This window comes from Acinonyx jubatus, chromosome E4, assembly GCF_027475565.1.
Source record: "Acinonyx jubatus isolate Ajub_Pintada_27869175 chromosome E4, VMU_Ajub_asm_v1.0, whole genome shotgun sequence".
NCBI classification, from domain to species: domain Eukaryota; kingdom Metazoa; phylum Chordata; class Mammalia; order Carnivora; family Felidae; genus Acinonyx; species Acinonyx jubatus.
In genome coordinates, this window is record NC_069395.1 from 586,309 (window position 1) to 599,975 (window position 13,667).

The following is a 13,667-nucleotide window of genomic DNA, read 5'->3' on the forward strand; positions in this document are numbered from 1 at the left end:
TCAAAACCAAGTGAGGATTTTTGAGGAAGCCATGATGGAAACATTAAAACATCTGAATTCAACTCCAGAAAAAAGTGCTACCAAGGGAAAATCAAGTCCTAACCAATTCTCTGAAACTGGCCGTAAGAACAGGTTGGAGAATGATCCTCTAGGCGTGAACCCTACGAGCTCTGGACGAAGTGGGACTTCGGCTGACCGGCGCCCGCTGGCCAGATGACCTGAGGCCACCAGTAGCAGGAGCAGTGTCCGTCAGCCCGTCACAGAGTACTTTCCAGTGTGTTATAGTTGTCCTTAAAGCTCTTCAGTTCAAGAAAGTGCTTGGCACGTTTACTCTTCTGACTGGAAGGGAGGTAGGTCACCTGGATGGTTGTCGGGGAGACTTCAGGAGACTGGGTTAGGTCTTTGGCGGCTGACTGGTGCTGTCTCTGAGAGCTCCCGCTTCGCGCTTTGACCCTGGAGGATACAGAGAGGGCAGGTCACGGACAGAATGACGACTAACACAAGAAGGCAATTCAAGCAAGACTCAACCGCTCCATAAACATGGCAGTAGCCACAAGTGGTCCCTTGTCCTTGTCCTATCTTATAAACTAGTGACTAAAAGCCCATCTGATAGAAGTAGCAGAGAAAACAATTTTCCCAGAGTCCTTGCCTCTGGCTCAACATCTTCTTTTTTTAGTGTGTATTTTTGAGAGAGACAGAATCTGAAGCAGGCTCCAGGCTCTGAGCTGTCAGCACAGAGCCGGACATGTGGCTTGAACTCACAAACTGTGAGTGAGATCATGACATGAGCCGAAGTCAGACGCTTCACCGGCTGAGCCACGCAGGCACCCCGGCTCAACATTTTCATCTCACTATAAAGAAAACCTTTATTTGTTATCATTTTTTAAAGTTTATTTTAGAGAGAGAGTATACGTACATACACGTGGAGAGGGGCAGAGGGAGAGAGAGAATCCCAAGCAAGCTCCATGCCTAGTGTGGAGCCTGATATGGGGCTCAGTCCCACGACCTGGGGATCATGACCTGAGAAGCCAGAATGAAGAGCTGTACGCTTGATCGACTGAACCACCCACACGTCCCAAAGAAAACTTTTTTAATTCTGCTGATTCACCTCCTGCATGTATGCCACTAATATACTCCCAATCTAAAAAAAGTCCCTTGAAAACTGAACACCAAAAAATAAGAACAGAAATAGCTATCAAGTACTTATGACATTAAATTGGTCCTTTACCAACATCTAATTTACTGCCATCCCAATATCCCTACGTGGCAGTAACATCCCCAATTTCCAAGTTAGGAAACTGAGGGCCCTCTTGCCTAAGGTCACAAAGCTAGTAAGTGACAGAGTTGGGACAGGAATCTGTCAGATTTCAGGGCCTCGTCTTCACTAACCTCACTGAATTGCTCTAGAAATCAGAAATCAAGGAGTGAATTTTTATTTACTTTTTTACTGTTACATCCCTTTCTTTTAAAATTTTTTTAACGTTTTTATTTTCGAAGGAGACAGAGCATAAGCGGGGAGGAGCAGAGAGACAGGGAGACACGAAACCTGAAACAGGCTCCAGGCTCCAAGCTGTCAGCAGAGTCCGATGCGGAGCTTGAACTCAGGAACCGTGAGATCACGACCTGAGCTGAAGTTGGACGCCCAACCGAGCCACCCAGGTGCCCTGAATTTTTATTTTTTTTTTTAAAGTTTATCTCCATACCCAATGTTGGGCTTGAACTCATGACCCTGAGATCAAAAGTTGCATGCTCTACCAACTGAGCCAGCCACATGCCAACGAGGACTAAAGTTTTTTGTAATTATTTTTTTAAGAATGTATTTTATTTTAGAAAGAAAATACATGTGATCAGGGGAGGGGGCAAAGGGGGGGAGAGAGAGAGAATCTGAAGCAGGCTCCCTGCTCAGCGCAGAGCCCAACGCAGGGCTTGATCCCATGACCTCTGGGATCATGATCTGAGCCAAAATCAAGAATTGGATGCTCAACTGAGCCACCCAGGTGTCCTGATTTTATTATTTTCAAGTTTTTTATAAAGCGTATTTGTTTATTTTGAGAGAGACGGCGAAAGCAGGAGAGAGGTAGAGATAGAGAGAGGTGGAGAGAGAGAGAGAGAGAGAGAGAGAGAGAGAGAGAGAGAGAGAGAGAGAGAATATCCCAAGCAGGCTCTGAGCTGACTGCACTCAATCCCACGAACTGTGGGATCATCACCTGAGCAGAAATCAAGAGTCGGGACACTTAACCAACTGAGTCATATAGGTGCTCTCAAGGACTGAACTTTTAATAAAATTGTGGTAAAATAGACCGTTTTTAAATGTTTACAGTCCAGTAGTATTAAGTATATTCACACCGCTGTGTACCCATCCCCACCACCCATCTCCAGAGCTCTTTTCACGCTGCAAAACTGAAGCTCTGTCCCCAGTAAGCAATAACCCCCCACCCCTGGCACTGTCACCTTCCCATCTTTATGAATTTGAGGACTCTAGAGACTTCACCTGAGTTAGAACCAGAAGGTATTTCTGGTTCAAAGAAACCATGCTTTGAACACGCCTTCTGCCTGACCTCCAGAACAAGCACCCTTCCTCGTCTTCCCCTGCTTTCACTCCTCTTCTGAGCAGTTTTTACCAAACCCTTTGTTTTTGGAACAAGGTAGTTTAGTTTCATGAACAGAGAAAAGACAGGACAGACATACTCCTTACCTTTTCAGAAAGAGCCTTATTCAACACGGCAGAAAATGGACACGGTTCTTTTCAAGGCTGGTAACTAACTTTTTATTTCTACATGGGCTTTCCCTCTCCACCGTTTGAACATCTGTATAAACAACACCATGAAACCACGCCAGCGCATGTTTTAAACACTGTCAGACAAAAGTCGTGATTCCTATTACACAAAAACTCAACAGCTGATGCTCTAGTGATGCCCTTAGTTTCAAACAAGGTTCCTAAAGCTGTGAGTGGTAATAAAAATGGGGGGAGGGGGCACGTGTGATTGTTATCAGACCAAGACATGAAAGGAAAACACTGGAACCTGAAAGAGGAAGAATCTCTGCATTGAAAAACTTTATTCCGGGACACCTGGGGGGCTGTCAGTGAAGCGTCCGACTTCGGCTCAGGTCATGATCTCACAGTTCGAGAGTTTCAGCCCTGTGTTGGGCTCTGTGCTGACAGCTCAGAGCCTGTTTTGGATTCTGTGTCTCCCTCTCTCTCTGCCCCTCTCACGCTTGTACTCTCTCTCAAAAAAAAATTTTTTTAAAGCATCCAGGATCCAGTTACCATTAAAAAAAAAAAAGTAACTTCATTCCCTGGAGGCGCCTGGGTGGCTCAGTCGGTTAAGCGTCCAACTTAGGGCTCAGGTCATAATCTCATGGTTCTTCAGTTTGAATCTCACATTGACTCTGCGCTGATAGCTACGAGCCTGGAGTCTGCTTCCGATTCTGTGTCTCCCTCTCTCTGCCCCTTCCCCACTCATGCTTTGTCTCTCTCTCTCTCTCTCAAAATAAACGTTAAAAAAAAGAAAAAAGGAACCTTAGCCCCCCCCTTTAAATTTTTGTAATGTTTATTTTTGAGAGAAAGAGTGTGAGTAGTGGAGGGGCAGAAAGAGAGGGAGACACAAAATTGGAAGCAGGCTCTAGGCTCCAAGCCGTGAGCACAGAGCCCGAACGACCACGAGATTATGACCTGAGCAGAAGTCGGGCGCTTAACTGAGCCACCCAGGTGCTCCAACTTTATTCCCTTTACCGGTCTACATTTTACACCAATTCTGACATTTTACTGAGCTGAAAAAAAAAGAAAAAAAAAAAAAAAAGGAGGGGGCACAAAAGTAGAAGCTTCTCCTACTGTGTTCTTATAGAGCAGCACACGCTTTCAGAGGCAAGTAAGGCAGAACAAGACAGCTCGTCATTGTGATTTTGTTACTACTGCTCACGAAGGGCATCTTGCTGGGGGTGGGCCAGCACCACCGCTGTCCTCTCCAGCACCCGCCCCCCACACTTACACGGCGGCCAGCTCACTCAGGGCCTCCTGGTAGCGCAGGTACTCACTCTGCCCAAAGACCTGAGGAAAGAGGAAGGAAGAGTGGGGCTCCCTCAGGCTGGGGCATCCCTTTAGTCCCCTGAAGGAAAAAGTGGCCATCCGGCTTACCCCCGTCCCATAGCGGGCTGTCTCATAGCCATCCAGCAGGGTGTCGATGAGGGCCTTGCGCACACCCTTAAAAGGAGTACTAGTGTTCCGGAGATCTAGCAGGTAGGAGCGGAAATTCTTGCCCATTAAGGAACGGGGATGCCTGCCTTCAGCATGAAACGGGATCTCTGAGGAGACAATCACACAGCACAGTGATAACCCTTCTCCCATTTGTTAGTCTTTTTAGTTAATCTTCCAAATTTAGGAATGGGTCGAATGAGTGAATTGGGGGGAAATTCTAATGGAATGAAGACGACCGGAGGCCCAGAGCTGCGTCTGAGCGGTCACAGGGTGCTGGCAACACAACCGTAGGCTCCACCGATGGTACCGACAGTGTCTCCTTTCCATCTACCCCCTACTCACTCCGGCTCTGAGACGTAAACCATGTTTCAGCAGAAACAAAGCATACTTGACAACGGTCACACGGTAGAAAAAATTCAAGAACCATTTATCTCGGTCTTACTGAAAAAGTGTGGGTGTCACTTGTCTTGTGTAGAAAAACAAGCAAATTACCACCATCCGGTTCAGGAAACTAAAGGTCTAAACAATAAAACAAATTCACCCTTTGAAGAAGAAATAACTTGCCGCCATCATTTCCTTAGACAAAATAACCCAGTACTCTCAAAACTCCAGGAAATTCCTCCCAGCGGGGGGCAGAAAAAGCATAAGCTCTAATATACACAGCCCCCCCACCCCCTCCCAGCCCAGGCCCTCAGCCTCCCATCAAGTCGCCCCTACCAGAGGCGCGGACGGCGTCCAGGGCTTTCATCCTGTACAGGTAGTTGTAGCAGCCTGTTGAGAAAGAGACTGGTCGTAGGCATGACCTCAGATTCCTCAAACTCCAGCAAGCCAATAAACTGCCTCCCCGCATCTCACATGTGCCCAGCAGCTATGCTGACAGCTCAAAGAGCAAAGGAATTCTGAACACATGGGATTCCTCACTCAAGCGTCCTCCGAGAGCACGCCACATACTCTGATTTCCCTGGGCTTCCAGCTGGAGCAGTCTCGCATCACCGTCTGCAAGGAGCTGAGGTTCATACTTGATGTCTTGAACCCTGGACAGCCGAATGTCAATCTCCTCTCTCAAGTCCTGTTCACACAGAGAAAAAAGCGTGCGATCACTTATCCTGTACTCTGCTTCCCGTCAGCCTCGAAAGGGGGCAGAGCAAGCGAGCAGCTATGACAAAAGCAGCACAAGAAATGCTCATCTGGCTGGTAACATTGCCAGGTCAGGCTGAAAAATATAAGGATAGGCTTGGGCTCTCTAAGAACTTCCCCCAACTGCACATCTCTAACCTAGCTCCGTTTAAAAAAATTTTTGTAAAGTTTATTTTGAGAAAGAGACAGCTAGTGTGTGAGCAAGGGAGGGGCGGGTGGACAGAGAATCCCAAGCAGGCACTGCACTAGCAGCGCAGAACCCCACGTGGGGCTTGAACCCACAAATTGTGAGATTATGACCTGAGCCAAAACAAAGAGTCGGACGCTCAACTGACAGAGCCACGCACGCAACCCTCTAAGCTAGACCTTTAACCTGCCAGAATTTCCTCAAGTTCTATGGCATCAACATGATTTCTGACTCAACTGAATTTAGGATCTTGGTTAGGTGTTCTAACAAACTTCTGGAGGAAGAGAAAAACTGGACAGCAAGTGAAAATCATAATCTAAAAATCTGTGAGAATACCTGTATGTGGTTTCCAATAGTTTGGGGACTACCCTACCTGGTGGATCACAGGACTTCTAAAAGCTTTCTCCTGGAGTACACTTAATTTTTTAAGTAGGTTAATTCACATCCACGATATAAACTTCGAGAAGATACTACAGTCACCCCTCACTCACCCCGAAGCAACCACTGTTAAGTCCATATCCATCTCTCTCACTTAAAAGGGCTGCCAGAGCCCCAGCAGATTTTTCTTCTTGTAACTTTAAAAAAAAAATTTTTTTTTTTTTAACATTTATTATTTGAGAGACAGCACGTGAGTGGGAGAGAGACAGAGAGAGAGAGAGGGAGACACAGAATCCAAAGTAGGCTCCAGGCTCTGAACTGTCAGCACAGAGCCCGATGTGGGGTTCGAACTCATGGACCGTGAAACCATGACTTGAGCCGAAGTCAGACGTTTAACCGACTGAGCCACCCAGGCGCCCCACTTCTCGTAACTTTTTAGCAACTGCCACTGTGGAATAGATCATACGTGAAATACACGCTATGTACGTTTTAAGTAATTATGAAAACTGTGAAGATGAACATCTATGTCTGCTCTCCTGAAGCCATGTGTGCCTAGTTCTGATTAAATGCAACACCCCCAATGTTCATTTGTCAACAATCTTACTTTTCTTCACTGTTTTATCACATACCAACCTGAACAAGCTGTTTACCTTTGCCTGGTTTCAAACTTCACACAAATGAAAAAATACTTTTTGAATTCCTCAGCAACTTGTCTTTTCAAAATTTTAAATACTTTACTAAGTTAGAACTTACATGGAATAAAATGCAACCAATTTGTGTGGACTGAGTTTTGACAAGTAAATACACCCACTCAACCACCATTGCAACCAAGACAGAACATTTCCATCACCCCAAAACGTTCTCCATGTCCCTCTGCAGTCAACCTCTTTCCCTGCTCCAGGCAATAATTATGTACTTTTTATTGATACAGTTGTGTGTTCCAGAATTTCATATAAATGGAATGGAACAAAATGGCAGATACTCTTTTGTGAATGGCTTGCTGGCTTTTTTTACTCAGCGTGTTTTTGAGATTCACTCATGTTTGTCTTTTTCTTTTTTAAAAATGCTTTAGAATTGCGGCACCTGGGTGGCTTAGTCAGTTAAGCGTCCGACTTTGGCTCAGGTCATGATCTCACGATCGTGGGTTTGAGCCCCACGTTGGATTCTGTGCTGACGGTTCAGAGCCTGGAGCCTGCTTGTGATTCTGCCCCCACCCCGCTCCCGCTTGCACAAACTCTCTAAGATAAATGTTAAAAAATTTTACAAATAAAAAAATGCTTTAGAAATTCATGTGTGTCCATATGTTCGTGTTGTTGAACTTACTTTCACTCCTAGTATTCCAAAATACAAATAAATCATAGATATATTCTTGAGTAGACGTTTGGCCTAAGAATTTCTTCTGGAAATATCACAATTGCTGCCATGGATATTCTTAAAAAAAATTTTTTTTTAATGTTTTATTTTTGAGAGAGAGAGAGAGAGGGGGGGGGCAGAGAATTTTAAGCAGGCTCTGTGCTGACAGCAGAGAGCCTGATGCAGGGCTCGAACTCAGGAACCGTGACATCATGACCTGAGCTGAAGTTGGGACACTTATCCAACTGAGCCATCCAGGCAGGCCCTGCCCCACGAATATTCTTCCATGTCTTCTGGTACAACACAAACAAAAATTACTTTCTGTATGGTAAGAATGGAACTCCTGCACCATGGGATTAGGTACATGCGGAATCTTACTAGATAATACCTGGTTATTGGCCAAAGAAGTTTTAGTAATTTGTACTTCCACCAGCAATGAATGCAAACTTACTTTTTATTATTTTTATTTTTTGGTGCAAAAAGGTCATTCTATTAAAGCATGGAGACAGGACCCATGGGCAGGAAGAGCTGCTGAATACAAATTTAAATGAGAGAATTTTTTAAAGGGAAAGGAATCTTATCTAGTCCAGGATGCTCCAAAATCATCAAAGTTTTTAAAAATCTTTTTAAAAATACTATTTTTGAAAGAGAGAGACAGACAGACACAGAATCTGAAGCAGGCTCCAGGCTCCGAGCTGCCAGCATAGAGCCCAACGCGGGGCTTGAACTCACAAACTGTTGAGATCATGACCTGAGAAGTTGGGACGTTTAACCAACTGAGCCACCCAGGTGCCCCAATAATCAAAGTTTTGATTGGATCATGGTGTACTGGTAGCCAACCCTATGACCGTCTTATGGATGGCAGGTGGTATCTGGAGAACTGAGGGAACATACAAGAAGCACCGTTGAGCTTTTACACCATGACACGTTCCTTAAGGCTTTCCGTGAAATACATCAGCCAAGAACAAAAAAAAAGGAAGATTGACAGCACTGGTTGTTGAAAGGACACCCAGAGGAGTCGAGCGAACTGTGTACTAGCTCTGGTTCTCCCACTAACCTGTTTATCACTCAGTAACACGTTACTGAGCACCCACTACACGCAGGCCCTGGCTTTACTGTGAACAAAACTGGCATGGTGCCTGCATTCCTGAAGCTTATGGTCTCATGGAAGGTAAGCATTAAACAAGCACACAGACACAAAAGAAAACCTGTGATAAAACTGTATCCAGAAAAACAGGTTACTATGAGAAAAAAAAAGATCACCTACTTTAAAACAGGTAGTAAACTCTCTTCTTCAGAGAAAACAACATTTGAGCTAAGATCTAAAGAGCAAATTAGCTAGCCAAGAGAAAACCAAAGACCACTCTATGCCCCAACAACAGCACATGCAAAGACTGGAAACCTAACATGTGTAGCCGGATCCCGGCTGGATCCTTGGATCAGAAAGAGCCAGAAGCCGAAGACAGAAGCAGGACTGGGGGTGGCATTTAGACCTCTGATTTCCAGGTGAGGTTTGTGGAAATGCTACAAAGGCGGTACATATAAAAACAGGGAACTCAGGAAAGAGGTCTGGGAGACGGAGAAAATGTCATCACTAGAGATCTACAAGCCAAGGAAAGGAAGATAGTTACCGGAGAAAGTGTGAAGACTCCTGGACTATTCACCTTGGGCATGTCCTGGGGTAAGCTGCTTCCTTCTCAGGTTTCAGCTCCTAACACGAAGAACTAGGGGGACCAGGGGATTGATGAGGCCCCCAGGAATGGAAGGTAGTGCAGCGGCAGATCCTTCTCCGTGACCTGGGGCTAACCTGCCGCCCTAACGCAAACCTTAAAACAGAAAACACTGGGCGGCACGTTGAGCTTGCGAACTCTGTCCACAGAGTTGGCAAATTTTAGTCCAAATCCTTCACTCCGCAGATGCAAAAACTGTTGCCTCTGCGCCCAGTGCACGCTGTGCCGCAGCAGGGGGAGCGACAAGGGAACTCGGGAACCAAAGTCATCTCAAAGGCGAAGGCCATCTCACTCTAGGCCCTGACGGAGCTGCAGAACCAGGCCGACCTCGTGCCTTAAGGACCTACCTTGGGGGCGTTGTGTCCCACGGGGACATGAGGTCCCCTTCGGGATTTCATTGCAAAGCGCATGATTTGCCTCTTCACAAAAATAAACAGCAGTACGAACACCTGTCCAAGAGATAGGAAAAAAGGACAGTATCTTTAGCAAAAACACAATAATTTTTAAAAAAAGGGAGGGGCACGCCTTCCTTTGAGGTCCCCAGCTGCAAGCGCTCAGGGCTGCTTCGGGGCACGTCCGGGGGCCAGGGGGCAGGGGCAGGGCGCTCGGCCCCCAGGCGCTCCGGGGGCAGGTACGAGTCCCAGCCCAGGGCAGGCGCAGGTGGGTGAGCGAGCGGCCGGGGGCGGAGGGCCGGGACGCGGGGTCTCCTCACCAGGCTCCCGTAGGCCATCACCAGCACGACGTTCACGCCGGACAACCAGTTACTGCCGGACGCCATGGCCTCCCGCCCCGCGCACAACCGCTCCGGGTCAGCCTGGGCTCCGCCGAGGCCCCGGCGCCTGGGCTCCCCGAAACTCCCCGGCCATTTCCTCACGGGGAAACACCGACGCTCAGCCGGCCTGAAAACATGGCGGACAGGGGCCCAGGAAACAAGAACGCCGCCTTCCCGCTGCCCCCAGCACGTGACCTAGGCCCGCACCGGCGCGCGCCGAGACGCCGGACGACGCCGGACGACGCCGGGAACAGGAAGCGGATGCCGACAGTGCGTCACGCGGCGGAGGCGGGGCGGGCGCGCGGAGCCGCAGCGCCGCGGCTCGTGGCGGGCAGTGCGCGCGCGCTTGCGTGCGCGTCCCTTTTCGCGTCACGTGCCGGGGGACGCAGGCAGGCAAGTGGGAGGGGGAAGGCGCGAGAGCGAGCGCGCGAGGGGAAAGGAGGGAGGGGGTGGGGAGGAGGGAACCTTACATCACGTGACAGGGGCGGCGCGGCCCGGGGTGTCAGTGTGGAGGAGACTGAGGTAAAGTTGGGAGCGCAGCGGCGTTGGCGGCGGCGGCGGCGGCAGCGGCAGCGCGGCGGGGCCGGGTATTGTCCGCGGCCCCTTTAAATCCGCGGTCTCCCTTTCCCCTCCCTCCCTTCTCCCGTACCCCGCCGGGCCCCCCCCACCCCAGTCGGCCCCCCGCCCCGTGCGTTCCCCCACTGGACACCCCTCCCGGTCGTGCGAGCCCGGCGCCCTACCCAGCCCCCTCCCCCCTAGTTGGCCGCCGGAGGTTTTGTTTATGGTTGGATTTGCGGCCTAGTGGGCCGCGCCGGAGCCGGGGCCTCGATTTGGGAGCGTGGCCGGGGCGGGGCTTGGGCGGCCGGAGGGGGGGGCCATGCGGCTAGAGCCCGAGCGGGGAGAGCGAGGAAGAGCGCGAGCGAGCGCGGCCTGGGCCCCGCCTGAGGTAGGGCCCTCTCCGGCCCGGCCGCTGCCGTGAGGACGCCGCGGGGGCCGGCCTCCCTTTGCAGCCCGCTGCGGGCCTTCTCGGATCCGGATCCGGCCTGGTTTGGGGGTGGCGGGGGGGAGGGAGGACGGCGGGGTGGAGCTGCCCCGAACTCCCCCCCATGTGGCCCTCAGTTCGGAGTGCGGAGGATTAATTTGTTCCGGGTGGGAGGTGAGGCGGCGATTGGCCCCGGGAGCTCCCGATGTGGCGCTGAGCGGGGCGAGCCTCCCATCCTCCACGCGTGGGCTCGCGTCCCCTGTCCGCTTCCAGCCTCTTTGTCAGCTCCTCTTACCGCCCGTCCTGCTTTCTCGGCGCCCCGGCATGGGGGACGGCTTCTCTGCCGCTGTCGTAAGCGTGCCGTGGCCCACGCTGGAGTTTGGGGGGCCCCGGACAATTAGGATGTTGTTGGGGAAGCTGGGCGGGCCGACCCCCACAGGGTGTGTTACGCCCGAGGGACGTCACTGGAGCCCTGGGGTGCGGGTCCACTCTTTTCATAATAGGACAGGAATCCCGAATTTCCTCAGACCCTTCACTTTGTGGACGGTCCCTAAATGGCTTTGCAAACTGATGTCACAAACGGGAGACCGCTCCGCCACCCGTCTCGAAAAGTAGCCACCTCTGGTGTAGGGTGATGGGGAAGGAAAAACGCCACAGGAACAGGCTCTTTTGTTGTTGTTGTTGTTGTTGTCGTTACCGTTTTTTTGCCTCTGAGTGCCCCTGATTACTGGATGGAGAAATCCTTTTTTTGTTTTCTCCCCGTCCACCTTTCACCGTCCTTATCCCGCCGTGGGGATGTGTGGTGTGACTTGCTGGCGGATGATGGGGGTCCGTGACAGCCAGCATCACCGGAGAACCGGAAGGTGTTGGTTACGTGTGGGTTGCCACAACGGGTTTGAGATCCTACACCATTGTCCTTAAAAGAGCGGACCGTGCCGGTGACCGTTTCACTTGTGAGCAGCGAGTACTGCTGTCATGTAACTGAGGATGAAAGACCTTAAGATGTACTGTTGCTGATTACTAAAGCCCCTTTTTTGCTAAATGTGCCCTAACTGGCAAGTACGCTTTTTAAAACGAGATTCAAGTTTGTGGACGAGGGGATGCAGGGGTCATTTCCACAAAACATCCAGGGGAATTAGCTGTTCTGTTACAGGTAGCTACCCCAGTCCAGCTTGAGTGTCTGAATTGTTTCTCTACTTAGATTGTAAGCTCCCTGAGGGCAGCAACCAAGTCCTATCGCTTTTGTATTTTCTAAAGTACTGGACACATAGCAGATACTCAATAAATACTTGATTTTTATTTTTTTCTGTAAAATTTCTTTGGCTATTTTTTTTAAGTAGCTGGTTTTCAAAAAATGGTCAAAGGCACTCCTGTGTTGAAACCTGTATTCCTGCACTTTTCCCTGGGTCTCCAACACTTCTCACATGTTGCCCGTAAATACTTTTATTTTCTAAGGAAAAATACTTAACGAGATTCTTCCTCTCCACTGTGATAACTCTAGGTATGTGTCCCTGCTTGCTACGAAAAGGCTACTAATTTTGCGCCCTCCAGTGATCCATCCCAGATCATTTAATTTTGACCTGCTGCTCAGTGTTGTTACTACCTAGGTGGTAACATTTTCTTAGTCGCACATTTCAAAGCACTTGTAAGAGAGAAATTGAAGTTAACAGAGGGAGTCTTCTGGACTGTTCTTTTTTTTTTGTTTCATTTTATTTCCCTTGAGTCATTATGTGGCTTTCAAGATGACTTTTTAATATATCTACATTGACCGGTATGGTATATGGAGTTCATATTGGTAGTCACAGCATTCATATCTAGTATTAACTTATTAACTTGAAATCACACGAGAAGTAGAAAGCAGTATTTGTAAGCTACAGGAGTGTTTATTCCCATTAGAGATTTCGTTTTAGAGCCAGTTATTTAAAAGCATAATAGTTTTCGTCTAATTTTAATTTTTTTCTTTGATTTGAATCCAGGGGTACTGGTTAAAGAACACATGTTTTTTTGGTGTGTGTGTGAGTGTTGAAATTTGACTAGTCTGGGAAGATGGACTATCTGTGTAGCAAATAGTTTTGTAGTAGCTAGAAATATTTACAGGCCTTTGTGTGCACATATGTAGCAGAAAGAGGTAAGGGTTAAAGAATTAGCTCTGAAATTTTCTTAAAAATTTTGGTGATAGAGAATGTAAAACTCTTCAGTCTGAATGACTGCATCAAAAGAGAGACCTCTGCAGCCTCTTGATCCGCTTTGGTGAAGAATTTATCTTCAGGGAAGTTCGTTTTCTTTGAGACCTGAGAAACAGTAAGATTCACTTCCCTAATAATTAATCCGTCTGTTATTTCTTTAGAGGCCCAACCTATGTCTCTCAAATCCAGCAATGGCTTTTGGGGAGTCCAGAATTATCCCGTATAAAGTTTCATTAATGAAAAAAGTTACATGTAGAGCAGAAAATATAAACGTACCCTCTTTGGAAGGGAATAAAACCATGCAGATTAACATCTGATTTTGAGCCACTCTGTCGTAGGATGAGTATTTTCTTTGTTTACTCACCGCAGCAGCTGAGGTTGTGGTATAAAGCAAAGTATGAATGGAAGGAACTTAAGTTCAGGAGAATCGTAGCCTGCTGGAAGTGTTAATAACAAAAACCGTTCTAGTTTTGAGAAGGCCCTGTGTGTTTTCTGTCTCAACAAAGTCCTCTTGCTGGCAGTAATGTCTCGTTTAAAATGATATCCTAGAAGCCCTTTCTTGCAAATAAAAACTTTGTGCCAGACCCTTTTGGTTTGGGACACATTTGGAATTCTCTGTATATTAAGGTGAGTGGTAAAGGGTAATTGCAATTCTGGTGCCTCAGAACAGTGGACTAGGAGAGCAACAGAAAGTAGTTGCAAAAATAGTGTGTTGGAATCATCCAGGGAACTGAGATTCTTGAGCAA

General features: G+C 48.3%; 2 protein-coding genes across 5 annotated transcripts in view; one reads left to right on the plus strand and one right to left on the minus strand.

The window, feature by feature from the left end:
- On the minus strand, positions 1 to 11,053 carry CE4H1orf43 (chromosome E4 C1orf43 homolog). 4 transcript variants are annotated; one of them, XM_053209373.1, is made up of 8 exons: positions 11,030 to 11,048; positions 9,328 to 9,429; positions 6,011 to 6,094; positions 5,147 to 5,264; positions 4,913 to 4,966; positions 4,136 to 4,302; positions 3,990 to 4,048; positions 1 to 453 (listed from the first exon to the last, which is right to left on the minus strand). In XM_053209373.1, the coding sequence occupies exons 2-8, from the start codon at positions 9,388 to 9,390 to the stop codon at positions 258 to 260; spliced, it is 741 nt and encodes a 246-aa protein (XP_053065348.1). In that variant the 5' UTR covers positions 9,391 to 9,429; positions 11,030 to 11,048; the 3' UTR covers positions 1 to 257. The 4 variants fall into 4 exon arrangements, with proteins under 4 accessions (XP_053065348.1, XP_014940994.1, XP_053065349.1 ...); XM_015085508.3 differs by lacking the exon at positions 11,030 to 11,048 and adding an exon at positions 9,693 to 9,991; XM_053209374.1 differs by lacking the exon at positions 6,011 to 6,094 and having other exon boundaries at positions 11,030 to 11,053.
- The window catches only part of UBAP2L (ubiquitin associated protein 2 like), a 39,008-nt gene continuing 35,565 nt past the window's right edge, over positions 10,225 to 13,667 (plus strand). Inside the window, exon 1 of the mRNA XM_053209379.1 lies at positions 10,225 to 10,339. The gene's annotated coding sequence lies outside the window, so the exon portion shown is untranslated. The remainder of the gene's footprint in view (positions 10,340 to 13,667) is intronic.

Excerpts from the sequence above, each read along its gene's own strand:
- CE4H1orf43 (XM_015085508.3), bottom strand. The coding sequence starts at position 9,758 with ATGGCGTCCGGCAGTAACTGGTTGTCCGGCGTGAACGTCGTGCTGGTG. Across the intron at positions 4,049-4,135 it reads CAGCCCGCTATGGGACGGGG|GTCTTTGGGCAGAGTGAGTA; the intron begins GTAAGCCGGATG and ends CTCTTTCCTCAG. Across the intron at positions 454-3,989 it reads CTGAGTGAGCTGGCCGCCGT|GGTCAAAGCGCGAAGCGGGA; the intron begins GTAAGTGTGGGG and ends TGTATCCTCCAG.